The sequence below is a fragment of the Suncus etruscus genome, chromosome 11, assembly GCF_024139225.1.
Source record: "Suncus etruscus isolate mSunEtr1 chromosome 11, mSunEtr1.pri.cur, whole genome shotgun sequence".
In the NCBI taxonomy this organism is placed as follows: Eukaryota; Metazoa; Chordata; class Mammalia; order Eulipotyphla; family Soricidae; genus Suncus; species Suncus etruscus.
The window spans coordinates 38972043-38991328 of record NC_064858.1 but is presented as its reverse complement, the minus strand read 5'-3'; the positions used below and the strand labels follow the sequence as shown (position 1 = coordinate 38991328).

At 35.9% G+C, this 19286-nt stretch overlaps 1 protein-coding gene across 1 annotated transcript in view; it reads right to left on the bottom strand.

Moving 5' to 3' along the window:
- Positions 1 to 19286, bottom strand: part of LOC126022278 (pregnancy zone protein-like) — a 74624-nt gene that overhangs the window by 43492 nt on the left and 11846 nt on the right. Inside the window, 4 exon segments of the mRNA XM_049783142.1 lie at positions 825 to 888; positions 2155 to 2385; positions 3476 to 3637; positions 4561 to 4670. Of these exon segments, the coding sequence (XP_049639099.1) occupies positions 825 to 888; positions 2155 to 2385; positions 3476 to 3637; positions 4561 to 4670 (567 nt within the window).

The window sequence follows — 19286 nt, the reverse complement described above, 5'->3', positions numbered from 1 at the left end:
AATAAAACTTAATATAGAGTTAATAAAAATTAGAACTGCCTATAGCATTATTATTATTTTGCTTTCTTAGGGGAGGGGCACACCCTGTGACACTCAGGGGCTACTCCTGGCTATGCTCTTAGAAATCAATTCTGGGGCCTGGGAGATAGCACAGTGGTGTTTGCCTTGCAAGCAGCCGATCCAGGACCAAAGGTGGTTGGTTCGAATCCCAGTGTCCCATATGGTCCCCCGTGCCTGCCAGGAGCTATTTCTGAGCAGACAGCCAGGAGTAACCCCTGAGCATCGCATGGTGTGGTCCAAAAAACAAAAAAAACAAAAACAAAAACAAACAAAAAAAAGAAATCAATTCTGGCTCAGGAGACCCTATGGGACGCCTGGGGATCGAACCAAGGTCTGTCCTGGATCAGCTGCATGCAAGGCAAAGGCCCTACCACTGTGCTATTGCTCTGGCCCATATCCCCCCCCCTTTTTATTGTGGGCAAAGTGAATTACAAATCTTTTACAGTAATATATAGGACACATAGTAATAATGAATGAAGGGCATTCATACAGTCAGTGTTGTCCTCCCTCCACCCATGTTCCCAGCATGCATCCCACTTCCCCCTCATCTACACCCCCGTAATGCTAGTGCAACTGTTCCCCCATGTACAGCTTGATGTAGATTGGGTACCGTTCATATGCCCTTAATTTTTAACCAGCTTTTTCATCTTTGGTTTTCAAAAAGATGAAAACCATTTTCTAAATGGACAAATAATTCACATCGTTAAAAATGTTCAGGGTTTATTACTGTGAGAGAACAAATATAAAATCCTGGACACACTTACTGTTCCCTTTTTTAATGGACAACACATGCAATCCTGATTGGGAGATAATGCCCTTCGCTTTGATCTAAAAACAGAAGATATATAATAATATATACATAATCTTTTTAAGTGTCAGATATTAAACCTATATTATTCTTACAATATATAATCCTACCATTATAATCCTAAGTGCTTTTGATCACTAAAAATCATTTCAAATATTTTTCCTTATGTTACTTTCATAACTTAAATAACAATTATATACCTTTATAGTGAATTACTACTTTAATATTTGCTATTTATCTTGAATACCAATATTTTATTTTGGGGTATCCTTTCAACAAATTATTTTAAGCATCTATTATATGTGAAGAATTAGGTAATGAAAGTGGATGTAAAATGTATGTGATCACTCTCATTTGTTGACTAATTTAAATATCCTACTGAAATGATTTCTATGTACCAGATACTAAAGTGAACAATTTAATTTTATTTAATCAGTATAACTCTGTGAAGTAGGTATAAATAATATGTACAATATTCAGGTGTTGGGTGAATTTTTCTTTACAGGTAAAGTTAGAAACTAGAAAGCAATAAATCTTATTGCTGGTATTTTATAGAATATACGATTTAATGTTCTATAGAGATTTTTACCAATGTAATTTTCATCTTCAAATTATTTACCTGTGTGACTGGCTTAAATAGTTTACATTTTAAATATTATACCAATTTAAAATATTCTTATAAATGTACTTTATTATATTTTTATAAATAAAATAATACCAGCCATAAGCTTTGTAAATTATATGATACACAATGCTACATTTTCACTTCAATTTTACATCTCAGTGATCAAAATTGAAATATCTCAGAAGAATGCTTCTATTTTAAATTTCCTATTGAATAAGTTCCTTCTCCCTATTTTTTGAAGCAATGTGGCTTGCAACAGTTTTCATAATATTGTTTTAAACTCTCAATGCTATTATACAATTACTACCATCACTGTGAACAACTTTTTCTCCACTGTCTTTGAGCTTCAGTTTATTTTTCTAGTGTTTGATTGATATTCTTATTCAGCTAGCCCGTTAAGTGAAAAGCTTAAAAAGGCATTTGCCCTAAACTTCTTTCCTCTTAAATAGTTTTCCCTTGGTACTCAGAAAAAGCATAAAAATTATATTAGAGATCATAAAATAAATAAAAAATTAAATCAGTAATAATTTGTTAAGGAGAATCTTTAGACAGTAAAATATAATCTATTTATATATTGTTATCATATGAAGTCATTACTGAGCAACTCAATCTTTTGAAAATCTTTAAAATTACAAAGAACTATAGTGACTTTTATTCTTACCAAATAATAGAAGGTTAACTCTTTTTCATTCTTCAGAATCTGTTTATTTAGCATATAGTGAACCTGGATCTGCTGAGTTTGCCCACAGGTCAGAGTATCAGTGATGGGTTCAAGGTGAATAAAACTATTGCTTGGTGAGAAAATACCATTTGCAAAGTGTTGAGCCTTTACATGATTTTCTTCAAGCCACATCGAACTAAGACAATATTCATTCATAGTTTTGTAAGTAACCTAATGGAAAGAATAAAGGCTTTAGGAGACTATTTCTCTACAAACCCATCACTTACTGAAGATTTTATATGCATTATGCTTATTGCATTTATCATTATAGTCTGCTTTCTCAAATAAAGTGACGTCTATACATGGCTTACCCATACATGTATGTAAATTTAAACTAAGTTAATCCATATGTACTTTATTCACAATATTATACTATGAATAAGATGTATTTTACAATAATTAAAGTCAATTTTTTTTGTTTTTGTACCCTATGGCTACAAATTGCAATAGAACAATATAGTCAAAACAAAACAAAAACAAAAGTACAATAAAAATAAAAACAGAGCCAAATGTAATTATCAATAAAGTTTTTCAGGGGAATACTTAGATATCTGTTCCATCTTCTGGAACTCTCTCATGGTACATAAATATCTATCTAAAGTAAAAGTTTTCTAGTAGAGAATTTAAGTTATGTTATTATTTCTAGAGTATTCTATCTTCTTTCTTTCTTTCTTTCTTTCTTTCTTTCTTTCTTTTCTTTCTCTTTCTTTTCTCTTTCTTCTTTCTTTTCTTTCTTTTCTTTCTTTCTTCTTTTTCTTTCTTTCCTTTCTTCCCTTTCTTTCTTTCTTTCTTCCTTTCTTTTTTCTTTCTTTCTTCCTTTCTCTTCTTCCTTCCTTCTCCTTCTTCTTTCTTCTTTCTTCCTTTCTTTCTTCTTTCTTTCTTTCTTTCTTTCTTTCTTTCTTTCTTTCTTTCTTTCTTTCTTTCTTTCTTTCTTTCTTTCTTTCTTTCTTTCTTTCTTTCTTTCTTTCTTTCTTTCTTTCTTTCTTTCTTTCTTTCTTTCTTTCTTTTCTTTCTTTTTGGACCACATCCAGTGATGCTCAGTGGTTACTCCTAGCTATGCACTCAGAAATTGCTCCTGGCTTGGGGGACCATATGGGATGCCAGGGGATTGAACTGTCATCCATCCTAGGCTAGTGTCAGCAAGGCAGACACCTAACTGCTCTGGCCCCTACTTTCCTTTTTATCCCTAGAATTATGTGCTTTCCATTATGTAGTCCTAGTTATTTCAGTCCTTTTATTCCCAGCAAATGTTTTAACTTACCATTATATCTAAGGGAGGAGATGTGAGATTTGTGGTATCAATGGAAATGTCCACGATGCCATGATCATTAGTAGTGTATTGTTGGGACTGTTTTGCCATATTCCAAACTACATTCACAGTTTTATTGGGCATTGGCTGGTCCTTCTCATCAACTAAAAGAACCTAAAAATATGAAAGTCATAGTTGGTTATACTATGCAGCAACAACATTTCCAAGTCCTATTTGTTTATAACCTCTTGGTTATTAGACTATAAAATATAAAAATAAGGTGTTTTTTATGTTCTAACCTATAATTCTTGTCTTTTAGAATTCTATCTCCTGAGCATTCAATTGGAGAACTACAAAAGTTTATTTATGAACTCTCAGATTTTTATAATATAAAGTTTTTCCGATTTTTCAGTTTAAGTTGCTTCTATTCATTCAATAGTTTTTGCAGGAAACTGAAGACCATTTTTTTTGTCTTTTTTTTATAATTTATTTAAACACCTTAATTACATACATGATTGTGTTTGGGTTTCAGTCATGTAAAGAACACCACCCATCACCAGTGCAACATTCCCATCACCAATGTCCCAAGTCTCCCTTCACCCCAGCCGACCCCCGCCTGTACTCTAGACAGGCTCTCCATTTTCCTCATACATTCTCATGAAGACCATTTTTACACGTTTTCTCTCTTTCACTTCCTGTATGTTACCTAGTTTTAAACCAAGTCACACAGGAGAAAGCATTATGAGATTTGTGACAGAATTAATGAAAGCTTTCATTTTTATAGATTTGAATAATGGTTTTTGCTTTTCTAAATTTTCAACATTTCTGTAGTTTCTTAAACTACACAAATATTTGTTCTTAATTTTTTTGTTTGTTTTTTTTGGCTACATCTGGTGATGCTCAGGGTTACTCCTGGCTATGCACTCAGAAATTGCTCCTGGCTTGGGGGACCATATGGGATACCAGGGGATTGAACCATAGTCCATCTTACCCCACCGCTCTGGCCCTAGTGCTCTTAATTTTTATTTTGCAATTTGAACATTAATTTTCTTAAGATATATCCCCAATTATTATTTATAGATTTAAAGATATTTTACCTGCCCAAAGAAAGGAAGTCCACGTCTATAATGTGAGTCAATTTTAGTAAATTTTAATTTGCTTAAGGTAGTTGAGATTTCACATGATCCATGTCCAATTAACTCCAGTTCTAAAAAAGTAAGAAATAACATTGAACTTTTTCCATGCATTTAACTTATTCCAACTTTATAATTTCACTCCATAATGATAATATCCATAATCTATTTTCCCATTTCCAGTTTTCTCAATTGAAAAATACAAGCAATTTACATTAGCTTAGACTTTATATATATACATATATACATACATACATATATATATATATATACACATACATACACACACACCCACATACTGGATGTCCAAAGGGTACCACCTAAAAGAAATTCCAATAAAAACACCCTACCACACATTCTAGTCACAATGATGAAAACCACAGATAAAGATCAAAGACTGAAAGCAGCAAGATCTAAAAGGGAAATTATATATAAAAAAGCATCCTTAAGATTTACAGCAAGCTTATCACAAGCATCCAGGCCCAAAGGCAGTAGTGGAATATAGTGAAAAAACGTTATGAAATGAATGCCTTGCCATGAAAACAGAACCAGACTTTCATTTACATTTGAAGGAAGGAAACATAGCTTCACAGATAACCAGCATCTCAGAAAATTTACAGACTCAAACCCAACCTTAAAAGAACTGAAGTATCTACTCTGGCAAAGCTGACCCAATAAACACTCCAAACTCCTACTAAAAGATCACACAAAATCCTACGGCGATCATCTCTCTCAACTTCAATGCACCAGTTAAGAGATATAGAGTGGCAAAATGAATCAAACAATTGAATCCAATATTTTTCTGCCTGGAAGAAAAATATCTGAGTAGATAGAGAAAACTCAGACTCAAAGTCAAAGGTTAAAGATGATCCTTCAAGCAAACAACTCCTTTAAAAAACCTAGGGTGTAGACCAAGATGTGTGGTGAAATGTGCCCTGGATTCCATTCCCCACAAGAATATCTCAAAAGACAATGAGGAAGCCTATATTTCCTTTATATGTTTAAGACCTCTATAACATTACCTCTTAACCTGTTTATCCCCAAATGTAAGGTAGTCTCCTGAATCCCTTTGTTCTATTAATTACTTTTTTAAAATTCACTATTTATTTACTTTTTCATATATATACATATATATTCTTGTTTTAGCTTTCTTCTCTTTAACTTCATCTGTTTTGATTCTGCTTGGTACAAAAAACTACAAGAAAAAGTTCTACCTGGAATTAAAGGTCAAGTCAAAACTAGGGCACAGAGATGATGGAGTTTGACCTCTCACCCCCAAATTCACCAGCAATATAATAAGAATGGGGAAATTTTATGTATAGAAACAGGTTCTTATCTACTAGGGATAAGAACTCATACATTTTACAATACAGGGGCACCTCCCACCTTGAACATATGTCATGTGGTCTCAACTTAGACTCCATGTGATTAGACAGCAACCATCCAACTCAGAATCCTAGATCTCAGATATAGAACTGACACAGTTCTCTGCAACAGCTCCAGGAACCAAACTCCCTCTGGGACATTCTTAACACAACTCTGACACCAACAAGTGCCAGATTTGATAAGACATCCTGACAATGAGGAAATGGCAACAACCTGGTCTAAGAGCAGGTTGTCTTATCTCACCACCTAACAATAAGATGAAATCAGAAGACACATCATCCTTGATCTGTGCAAAAGTCAGGATTGCTAACTTCAGAAAACTGACTTGACAACTATGACTTAGCAGAACCTATCCTGGGACCAATAAAAAACAAAAAGCAAAAAACAAAATCCTAGTCTAGGCTTTGGCCTATGACGTGTACAACAACCAAGATCTCTAATTCCAGAGGCCTGACTGAGGCAACTGCAATTGAGCAGAACTCCTGGAAACATAATGAAAGACTATATCCTAGGCTTTGCCCTAGGGTGGTACAAAAACCAAGATCACCAAAAACAGAAAACTGATTAAAACAACAGTGATGGAACAGAACTTCTAGAACCATAAAGAAAGACTCCACCCTAGGCTTCATATTATGTATGAACTGTGAAAATACCAAGGTCTCTAGTTACAGGGGCCTGATTTTTTCATCCATGACTGAGCGGAAAGTTCCCAGATATCACAAAAGGACATAGGGGAGAAAATAAGAGCATGTACGGAGCCTGTGGTTATTCCCATGACAGTATACTTTAAGGGTGGAGAAATCCTGTATCTTTTAGGCCAAGGGAACTCCCTTTCTAATCTCCCCAATATTTACTGTGCCTATCCAAAATAAAAGAAGCACAAATTAATTTTTTGTTATTGTTGTTGCTTGTTTTGGGTTTTTTGTTTGTTTGTTTGTTTTGTGCTTTGTCTTGTTTTTATCTCAGGACCATGGTTATTGTTTGGTTGTTGTCTGTATTGTTGTGTTGCTTATTGCTGTGGTGCTTTTCCGGTTTTTTTTAATTTTATTTTTTGTATTCCTATTATGTTTTTCTTTCTTTTCTTCTCTTAAATTGATATGTATATCCTCTAGAAGGACTCCTCCCATTTTTCGCTTGTTGATTTTTGCCCCCCCCCCTTTCTTTCTTCTTTCCTTCTATCAGAACCACATAACTTGAACCATCTTGTTTTACCTTCCAAATTGGAGGGAAATAATGGGTGGTACCAAGACAAAACAGTTGTATGAACATCAAGTAGAAATAAAACATGATCAGACTTAAGCACCAAATCCAAAGCCAATGACAACAGAATCGATACCCAATCTATAACAAGGTAGATACAAAGGGGACCACTCATACTAGCAGCCTGGGGGACCAAGGAAGGGAATATGGGATGCATCATGGGAACAGGGGTGAAGGGAGAACAACATTTGTGGTGGGAATACCCCTGATTCAAAGTCGCTATGTACCTAAAATATTACTGTGAAAGATTCTTAATCCACTGTGGTAAAAATAAAAATAAAAATTTCTCAAAAAAAAAAAAAGAAAACAAGCTAGGTTGACCATACTACTATTAGAGGGGCCAGCAAAATAATTAAGGCAACTGTTAATAGACTTGAAGAAAGATATCAATAAGAACACTATAACAGTGGGAGCTTCAATACTGCCCTGTTACCTTTTAATAGATCAGCCAGGCTAAAACTTAATAAGATTATACTGGCTTAGAATGAAGATATGAAAGAGAGGGTATTAGTTGTTAAATATATGAATGACAACACCAAAATGCTGAATAGATATTGTTCTCTCATACATATGAAACATTCTCCAAGATGACCACATTCTAGGTCCTAAAACATACCTCATAAAATCAAGAGGATAGAAATTGTATCAACTCTCTTTTCAACATTATTAAGGCCATTTATGACATAACTTACGGCAAACATTATGCTCATGAGGGAAAAACTAATAGCCTTTGCTCTAAGACTTGGCACAAGACAGGATTGTATCTTCTTGTACAATATAGTACTATAAATACTTGTCATGGGAATTAGGCAAGAAAACGATATTCAGGACATCCATATAGGAAATGAAGAAGTCAAGCTCTCACTGTTTGCAAATGATATGAAATTATACTTACAAGATCATAAAGACTAGCAAAATACTTCTCTAAACAATATATTTGTATAGTAAAGTGTCAGGCTACAAAATTAATACACAAAAATCCATGCCTTTTCTATATACAAAGGTGAAAGGGAAGACAGTGACATCAGAAAACAATCCTGGAGCCCAAGCAATAACACAGCAGTCTCCTTGCATGAGACCTATGTGAAATGGATTCACTTTGATCCCATATGGTCCCTGAGCCTTCCAAAAATGATTTCTGAGTGCAGAACCAGGAGTAAACCCTGAGAGTTGCTGGATGTGCCCTCCCCCAAAAAACACCAAAAACAATTCCATTTACATTTGTGCCTCAGAAAATCAATTATTCTATGGAAGAACATTCTATGCTTATGGATTAGAAGAATCAATATCATAAAAATGGCCATCGTTCCTAAATTACTTGAAGAACTTAAAACATAGACAGAATACTCCAAGAATTAGACCCTAAAGAAATCTTTGATGATAGGATGACATTGGAAACTACGCCTGTCCAGTGTGGCCCCGACTGTGAAAAATTGTGAGTGCTGCCTGTGTGTGTCTGTCTCCTGTCCTGTCGAGTGAAACTCTTGGGAGTGGGCCAAAAAGAGGCTCCAGAAGAGCACTTAGCTCCACTTCGCTACACGGCCGTGCGCTCTTTCTAAGGAAAGAACACCATTGCAACAAGAAGAAAAAATCACACTAAGAACTGTGCGGGATCACTGAAGCCCAGGATTTCTCTCGGTACTGTCTTCTCTGCTGCATGCTCAGGCTTAAGATTTGATCCTGTGAGAGGCTTCATCCACGGAGGACTCCCCTCCCTTGGAGGCAAGTCGACCCACCCAGAAAGGGTGGAGCCAGAGGAGTGTGGCTACGTACATCATTTAGCCAATGAATACCACCACAACACGTAGAAAAACCCACAATACAAGTGTGACAATGGGGAAACAACGCAGGCCAGCATCAGACATAAAGAATGAAGATGACAATTCTGATGACCAGATAATGACTATCCAACTAATCAACCTCTCAGATAAGGACTTTAGACAAGCAATATGGAAGATGCTCAAAGAACTCAAAGATGATAGGATGACATTGTCAAGAGCTATAGCATTAAGCATAAATAAATGGTACTACATCAAACTAAAAAAAAATCTATAGATCAAAAGAAGCATGGGCTAAAATTAGAAGACAGGTAACTGAATGACAGAAATTTTTGCACTCAACACATCAAATAAAGGTTTGATATCTAGAATATAAAAATACTCACAAAGGGAAAGAGTCCCTCAGTTTAATGTTTATGTTTGAACTAGGTCACGGGGATTGTTGGACTTTTTCTGGCGGCCCCCTTATGCATCAATAACGCTAGTTGGCATTATTTCTTGTTTGCATGGGCACATTAAAATGGAAAATACTATACATACAAATAAGTTCCTATCTAATAGAGATAGGAACACACAAATCTTGTGTTGCAATAGAACCTTACACCCTGAACATTGACATGATGACCTGGCACAGGCCTCAGAGGTTTGGGCATTTTCCAGTCACCACTGAACCAGGGAAGCCATCTACGAAATATCCAAAGTTGTCTATGACATCACCTGGAAGCAATCCTCTATCAGGGAAGACCCTACTGCTGCTCTGACATCGATTTACTCAAAAGAGTCTTCCCTTAACACTGAGAAGATTTAAACAACAACAACGACGACGACGACCTGCGTACTGGACAGGGCTTTCTGCATTGCCCTTCTTGTGAGTTGAAATTAGACGCCACTCCACACCATCCTGACTTCAATGTAGGATATACAGATTCCAGGATCTTCAGTACAGAAACATGATACCAACAACAGAGACTGTGAAAAATATAACTGTATGGGCACTACAGATAATGACCAGGATTGGACAAACTAGTTTGCCTGGAGCCTAGGTATGGTCTTATGTCATGAAATTTCAGGGATAGGGTCTCCTTTTAATTAGGTCAAAGTTTTTCCTTTCCATGACCCCCATACTTTGGTGGGCCCATGCAAACGATAATTGCCACTCTAACATTGTTTTTACAGTGCTCCTTTGACTCTAAACCTTTAAGAAACCACTAGTAAAAATATCTCGAACTGCATATATGCTTTTAGTTACACTAGCATTCTGGGGGATAAAGGAGGGAGATAAGGGATATATGCTTGGGAACAGGGATGAAGGGAGGACAACACTGGTGATGGAAAGGCCTTCGTTTATTGTCACTGTGTACCTTAAATATCACTGTGTAAGATTTGTGAAAAAAATAAATTAAAAATGCCTCTAATAATGTAAGCCATTATGATAAAAATTGTGTTTTAATCAGAAATGTTCTTTGACTTACATGTATTATTATATTATATTAATTATATTATATTATATGTTAGTTACTATATTATGTTATGTTAGTTCACCTCAATATGTTAATCAATTTTGTCTCTTGAATAAATTCTTACAATAAAAAAAGTACTCACAAAGGATAACTCCACAAAACCTAAAAACCATATCAAAAATTTAAAGAGGAAATGAACAGATACTTCTCTGAGAAAAACCAACATATGACCAACAGACACATGAAAAAAATGTTCATAATCAATTATCATTAGGGAAATCCAAATCAGATGACAATAAGCTATCATTTTACACCAGTGAGGATGGTATGTATCAGAAATACTGGAAACAATCTCTGGTGGCAGGATATGGTGAGAAAGGTACTCATATTCACTGTTGGTGGGAGTGCTGCCTAGTCCAACCCCTATGGAAAAGTGTATGTGTTCTCAGTAATCTCAAAATTGAGCTGCCATATGACCCATTAATCCCTCTTTTGGACAGAAAAGCATTCATATATATATATGTATGCATATATATTCATATATATATGCATACATATATAGTATATATATGCATACATACAATATATAGTCATATATATATTCATATATATGCATACATATATAGTATATATATGCATACATACAATATATATAGTCATATATATGCATACATATATAGTATATACATGCATACATACAATGGAATACTACATAGCTGTAAGGAATCATGCAATCATGAAATTGTGAAATGGATATAACCAGAAGATATTATGTTAAATAAAGTAAGATAGAAAAATGATAAATACAGAATGATATCACTTATGTGTGATACTTAGAATAAATATGCATGAAGAAATGCAATGGTGTAAATGGGAGTTGTATCTAACACCCTTGGCTCCAGAGTACAGTGAGAAGGAAAAGAAAAACAGAGTGGAAGAGAAGAAACAGAAATCAGAAAAAATGGGGCCAGGACTAAGAGATCTCGGGTATATTGATAGTGTTAAAAAAAAAAGGACAGAACTAATATCCTAACCAAAGGCAACAACAATGGAACCAAGAGACGCAAACTTTAACAGTCTAAATTTAAAATGTGCCTGTTATACTGGCAGGCTAGGAGGCAAGACAAATTTGAATGGGATGTACTTGGGCAATATTAATGAAGGGACATTGGAGTTGATATTAGCCCTGATTCATTGTATATGTAAAACCCAGCTATAAAGGACTTTGTAAATCACAATGGGTTTCAATAAAATTAAAATTAAAAAAAAAAAAGTACCTTCAAGTCCACTGAACTAAAGAGGTGAAAGACCTAAATAAAGAATACTATAAAATACTCCTTTAAGAAATAAAAGAGGATAAATGAATAGGAGGGCGGGTCTCCAGAACGTGAAAACCGGCGGGCTTTCGCAGAAGCCAGCTGCCCTGTTTGGGACATCAGGCAGGGAAAAGCCACGAATCTGCACCTGCCCAGTGGAGCCCAACTGTGAGTGCTCCTTGTAAATGTTTCTCTACTGTCCTCTTGCGTGAAACTCTTGGGAGTGGGGCAAAAGACGCTCCAGCAGAGCACGGACGCTCCGCTTCGCTACGCGGCCGTGCGCTCTTTCTAAGAAAAGAACACCATCGTAACAAGAAGAAAAAATCACACTAAGAACTGAGCTATAACACAGAAGCAAGCATTCCTCTTCGGACTGTCTTCTCCGTTGAATGCTTGGGCCTAAGATTTGATCCAGTGTGAGGCTTCACCCACGGAGGACTCCCCTCCCTTAGAGACAAGTCAGCCCATTCAGAAAGGGCGGAGCCAGAGAAGTGTGCTGCCTACATCATATAGCCAATGAATACCACCACAACACGTAGAAAAACCCAAAATACAAGTGTGACAATGGGGAAACAACGCAGGCCAGCATCAGACATAGAGAATGAAGAGGACAATTCTGATGACCAGATAATGGCCAACCAACTAATCAACCTCTCAGATAAGGACTTTAGACTAGCAATATTGAATATGTTCAAAGAACTCAAAGAAACCATGAATCGAGTAGAACAGAACACTAATAAGAACCAAAAAAATATGAAGACAGAAATCACAAAACTCCAAACTGAAATAACATATCAATTAACAGGCCTGAAAAAGTCAGTAAACGAAGTGAATAACAAAATGGATAAGCTCTGGGACAGGGTATCAGAAGCTGAGAATAGACTTGGTGCTGTGGAAGATGAGATACATAACAATTCCATACAGCAGGAGAGATTGGACAAAAAACTTAAAGCAAATGAGCAGACAACGGAAAAATTAGTCAAAGAATGGGAACAGATGAAAGTAGAAGTCTATGATAGATCAACAGAAACAACTTAAGAATCATTGGAGTCCCAGAGACCCAGGAAGAAAATTCCCAGGAAGAATCAATGGTCAAGAACATCATTAAAGAGAAACTTCCAGAGCTAAAGAATATAGGTGATCAAATCCTACATGCTCGAAGAGTACCAAACAAAAGAGACCCCAGAAAAAACACCCCAAGACACATCCTAGTCACAATGACAAATCCCACAGATAGAGACAGAATTCTGAAAACAGCAAGATCAAAAGGGGAAATTACGTTCAAGCAAGCGTCCTTGAGATTTACAGCAGACCTGTCACCAGAAACACTCAATGCCAGAAAGCAGTGGTGGGATATTGTGACAAGACTGAATGAAATGAATGCTTCACCCAGAATACTATACCCAGCAAAACTCACTTTCCGATTTGACGGAAGAATACATGGTTTCACAGACAAAAAGCAGCTCAGAAACTTTACAGACTCAAAACCAGTATTAAGAGAAAAACTGAAAGACCTAATTTAAGACAAGACTAACCAAGAGACACACCAAATTTCGATATAAAGATGGAATTAAATCCCAGGACAATTCTTTCTTTCAATGTCAATGGACTAAATGCACCGTCAAGAGACACAGAGTGGCTAAATGGATCAAAAAACTCAATCCAACCTTCTGCTGCCTACAAGAAACGCACGTGAATAGTCAGAACAAACATAGACTCAAAATAAAAGGCTGGAGAAAAATTATCCAAGCAAACAACACCCATAAAAAGCTGGAGTGGCCATACTAATATCAGATAATGCAAACTTTATACTCAGGAAGGTGGTAAGGGACAAAGATGGACATTTTATATTAATCAAGGGGTATGTAGAGCAGGAAAAAATAACTCTCCTAAACATATATGCACCGAATGAGGGGCCAGCAAAATATTTAATACAACTGTTGACAAATCTAAAAAATAATATCAATAACAACACAATAATTGTGGGGGACCTCAACACGGCTTTGTCAACACTGGATAGGTCAACCAGACTGAAACCCAACAAGAATATACTAGACCTGAGGAGAGAATTGGAAGAAAGAGGCTTAGTGGATATATATAGGACACTCCACCCCCAGAAACCTGGATACACATTCTTCTCCAATGTACATGGGACATTCTCCAGGATAGACTACATGCTGGCACATAAAACATACCTCCATAATATCAAGAGGATAGAAATTTTGCAGACTGCCTTTGCTGACCACAAGGCTCTGAAATTATTTGTGAATTCCAAAGGGACTCAGAAGAAAAACCTTAACACCTGGAAGTTAAACAGCCTCATACTCAATAACCAGTGGGTCCGAGATGAAATCAAGGAGGAAATCAAAAGGTTCCTGGAAACAAATGACAATCAAGACACAAACTATCAGAACTTATGGGACACAGCAAAAGCAGTACTGAGAGGAAAATTTATAGCTTTGCAAGCACACATCAGGAAGGAAGAAGGAGCTTACCTGAGTAGCCTAATGACACAGCTAATAGAACTAGAAAATGCTCAACAAAAGGACCCAAAAATAGGAAGACAGAAGGAAATAACAAAGCTGAGAGCAGAAATCAATGAAGTGGAAACCCAAAAAACAATCCGAAAGATCAACAAAAGCAGAAGTTGGTTCTTTGAAAAAATAAACAAGATTGATAGACCACTGGCAAACCTAACAAAGAAAGAGAGAGAGAGAAACTTGATAACTCGTATTAGGAATGAAAAAGGAGAGATCACTACTGATATGAGAGAGATTCAGAGGGTAATCAGAAACTACTTTGAGAAACTCTACGCCACTAAAAATGAGAACCTGGAAGAAATGGATAAATTCTTGGACTCTTATAATCTTCCAAGGTTGAAGGAAGAGGATGTAGCATATCTAAACAACCCCATCACCATTGATGAAATTAGAATGGTAATCAAAGGTCTGCCGAAAAACAAAAGCCCAGGCCCAGATGGATTCACTAATGAATTCTTTCAAACTTTCCAAGAGGAACTACTACCAATCCTGGCAAGACTCTTTCATGAAATTGAACAAACGGAAACACTTCCAAATAGCTTTTATGAAGCCAAAATCACCTTGATACCTAAACCAGACAGAGATGCTACAAAAAAAGAAAATTACAGACCAATATCGCTGATGAATGCAGATGCAAAGATCCTCAACAAAATCCTGGCAAATAGGATTCAATGCCTCGTTAAGAAGATCATCCACTATGATCAAGTAGGTTTCATCCCAGGAATGCAAGGCTGGTTTAACATCCGTAAATCTATCAACACCATGCACAACATCAATAACAAGAAAAATAAAAACCACTTGATCATATCAATAGATGCAGAGAAAGCATTTGATAAGGTCCAACACCCATTCTTGATCAAAACTCTCAGCAAGATGGGAATGGAAGGAACCTTTCTCAATCTAGTTGAAGCCATCTACCGCAAGCCAACGGCAAATATTATCCTCAACGGAGAAAAACTAAAAGCCTTCCCTCTAAATTCTGGTACAAGACAAGGCTGTCCTCTCTCACCACTCCTATTCAACATAGCACTGGAAGTACTTGCTATAGCGATTAGGCAAGAAAAAGATATCAAGGGAATCCAGATAGGAAAGGAAGAAGTCAAGCTCTCACTGTTTGCAGATGACATGATACTCTACTTAGAAAACCCTAAAGACTCTACCAAAAAGCTTCTAGAAACAATAGACTCATATAGCAAGGTGGCAGGCTACAAAATTAACACACAAAAATCAATGGCCTTTCTTTACACCAACAGTAATAAGGAAGAAATGGACATTAAGAAAACAACCCCATTCACAATAGTGCCACACAAACTCAAATATCTTGGAATCAACTTGACTAAAAATGTGAAGGACCTATACGGAGAAAACTATAAAACTCTGCTCCAAGAAATAAGAGAGGACACGCGGAAATGGAAATGCATACCCTGCTCGTGGATTGGCAGGATTAACATCATCAAAATGGCAATACTCCCCAAGGCATTATACAGATTTAATGCTATCCCTCTAAAGATACCCATGACATTCTTCAAAGAAGTGGATCAGACACTTTTGAAATTCATTTGGAACAATAAACACCCTCGAATAGCCAAAGAATCATTGGGAAAAAGAATATGGGAGGAATTACTTTCCCCAACTTTAAACTGTACCACAAAGCAATAGTTATCAAAACAGCATGGTATTGGAATAAGGACAGGCCCTCAGATCAGTGGAATAGGCTTGAATACTCAGAAAATTTTCCCCAGACATACAATCATCTAATTTTTGTAAAGGAGCAGGAAACCCTAAATGGAGCAGGGAAAGCCTCTTCAACAAGTGGTGTTGGCACAATTGGATAGCTGCTTGCAAAAAATTGAACTTAGACCCCCAGCTATCATCATGTACGAAGGTAAAATCCAAATAGATTAAAGACCTCGATATCAGCCCCAAAACCATAAGATATATAGAACAGCACATAGGCAAGACACTCCAGGACATTACAGGCATCTTCAAGGAGGAAACTGCACTCTCCAAGCAAGTGAAAGCAGAGATTAACAGATGGGAATATATTAAGCTGAGAAGCTTCTGCACCTCAAAGGAAATAGTGCCCAGGATACAAGAGCCACCCACTGAGTGGGAGAAACTATTCACCCAATACCCATCAGATAAGGGGCTAATCTCCAAAATATACAAGGCACTGACAGAACTTTACAAGAAAAAAAACATCTAATCCCGTCAAAAAATGGGGAGAAGAAATGAACAGACACTTTGACAAAAAAGAAATACAAATGGCCAAAAGACACATGAAAAAGTGCTCCACATCACTAATCATCAGGGAGATGCAAATCAAAACAACGATGAGATACCACCTCACACCACAGAGAATGGCACACATCACAAAGAATGAGAATAAACAGTGTTGGCGGGGATGTGGAGAGAAAGGAACTCTTATCCACTGCTGGTGGGAATGCCGTCTAGTTCAACCTTTATGGAAAGCGATATGGAGATTCCTCCAAAAACTTGAAATCGAGCTCCCATATGATCCAGCTATACCACTCCTAGGAATATACCCTAAGAACACAAAAATACAGTACAAAAACCCCTTCCTTACACCCATATTCATTGCAGCACTATTTACCATAGCAAGACTCTGGAAACAACCAAGATGCCCTTCAACAGATGAATGGCTAAAGAAACTGTGGTACATATACACAATGGAATATTATGAAGCTTTCAGGAGAGATGAAGTCATGAAATTTTCCTATACATGGATGTACACGGAATCTATTATGCTGAGTGAAATAAGCCAGAGAGAGAGAGAGAAACACAGAATGGTCTCACTCATCTATGGGTTTTAAGAAAAATGAAAGACATTCTTGCAATAATAATTTTTAGACACAAAAGAGAAAAGAGCTGGAAGTTCCAGCTCACCACAGGAAGCTCACCACAAAGAGTGATGAGTTTAACTAGAGAAATAACTACATTCTGAACTTTCCTAATAATGAGAATGTATGAGGGAAATGGAGAGCCTGTTTAAAGTACAGACAGGGGTTAGGTGGGGAGGAGGGAGACTTGGGACATTGGTGGTGGGAATGTTTCACTGGTGATGGGTGGCGTTCTTTACATGACTGAAACCCAAACACAATCATGTATGTAATCAAGGTGTTTAAATAAAATTAAAAAAAAAAGAAATAAAAGAGGACACCAAAAAATGGAGACATATACCCTGCTCAGGGATTGGGAGAATCAACATATGACAATAATTCCAAAAGCATTGCACATAACTAATGCAATCCTTCTAAGAATGTTTATGAAATTTTTTCAAAGTGGATCAAACAGCATGTAAAAGGCCCAGTGGGTAAGCCGTTTGCCGTGCATGCAACTGACTCATTTAATCTACAGCATCCCACAGAGTCCTTTAAACACTGCTAGGTTTGATCCCTATATTCAGAGCCTTTGGATATTGTTTGGTGTAGTCCCAAAACAAAATAAAGATGATTGATATTCATAGTTCTATTGTTTTGAGATCACACATATTCTGTGTAACTGCTTATGTTCTTGCTTTAATTATTTTTATCTTTGTAATCTTGTTTCTCTGTTTATTTTTCTCACATATCTATGTATCCCACTACTTTCTACACACTATTTCATTTCCATATCATCCTAAAATATGTTTACTTTTTTATTACAAATTGCATTTGCTATTTGTTTTCTTCACATGTGGTTTTATTTTATTATATTTCTTAGATCCTTCCTCCACTTTCAGTTTTCAGAGTCAGAACACTTAATTTGTTTTTATCCTGAAGATGCTTTCTTACTCCCTCTACTATCTTTCAGGATATCACTTATTATTCTATACAAAATAAGTTCAAAGTCTACTTTATAAATCCTTATCTAGTTCTCTCTTCCCATTCAATTGACCTTAGTTAATGCATTTCTTGTGGAATTTTATTATATATCAGTAAAATCTTTGTTGTATAGTTCTAATTCATCAGGCTCAGAGAACATATGATTGCCATGGTGCCAACAAAATATAAAGTATTTTATGTGGGTTAGAAGATAGATGTGTCTAATGTCAAAGCTCTATGCAACTTTTGTCCTTCTCTTTCTCCCCTGAACACTTAAATAAAACTCTAGGGTTAAGAAAATTAAGACAAAAAGAAAGAAAGAAAGAAAGAAAGAAAGAAAGAAAGAAAGAAAGAAAGAAAGAAAGAAAGAAAGAAAGAAAGAAAGAAAGAAAGAAAGAAAGAAAGAAAGAAAGAAAGAAAGAAAGAAAGAAAGAAAGAAAGAAAGAAAGAAGAAAGAAAGAAAGAAAGAGAAAGAAAGAAAGAAAGAAAGAAAGAAGAAAAAGAAAGAAAGAAAGAAAGAAAGAAAAGAAAGAAAGAAAGAAAGAAAGAAAGAAAGAAAGAAAGAAAGAAAGAAAGAAAGAAAGAAAGAAAGAAAGAAAGAAAGAAAGAAAGAAAGAAAGAAAGAAAGAAAGAAAGAAAGAAAATTAAGACATATATTTATTTCTGCAGTTTGAAGGCAACCTCTTCCTGGTAGAAATAACCTTATTACTCATTCTCTCTATTCTTATTGAATGAAGACATGCATTTTTATACTGATTAAAATCCCTTTTGTACTAATAAAAACCCCATTTAGTAAAGAAATCTTTTGTACTCCTAAGGACTCTAGGCCACTAGAGTGAAAATACTGACCAAAGCAGATAATGCAGTGCAGTCCTTCTCAACCTTCACTCATCTCCCTTTTCATCACTATCCTAAAAACACATAGAAGACTGTTTTCTACCATTTTTTGCACACATGATGCATCTTCATTATTGTTCCTCAATAATGTATACTCACTATTGTCTCTTATAAAAATGCATGAATTTCCTGAAAAACTAAAATATGGACCACCCAGCAATTTGTAATATGTTTATTGTTTATTTCTCAATTATGTATACTCACCATTTTTCCTCATAAATACACGAGT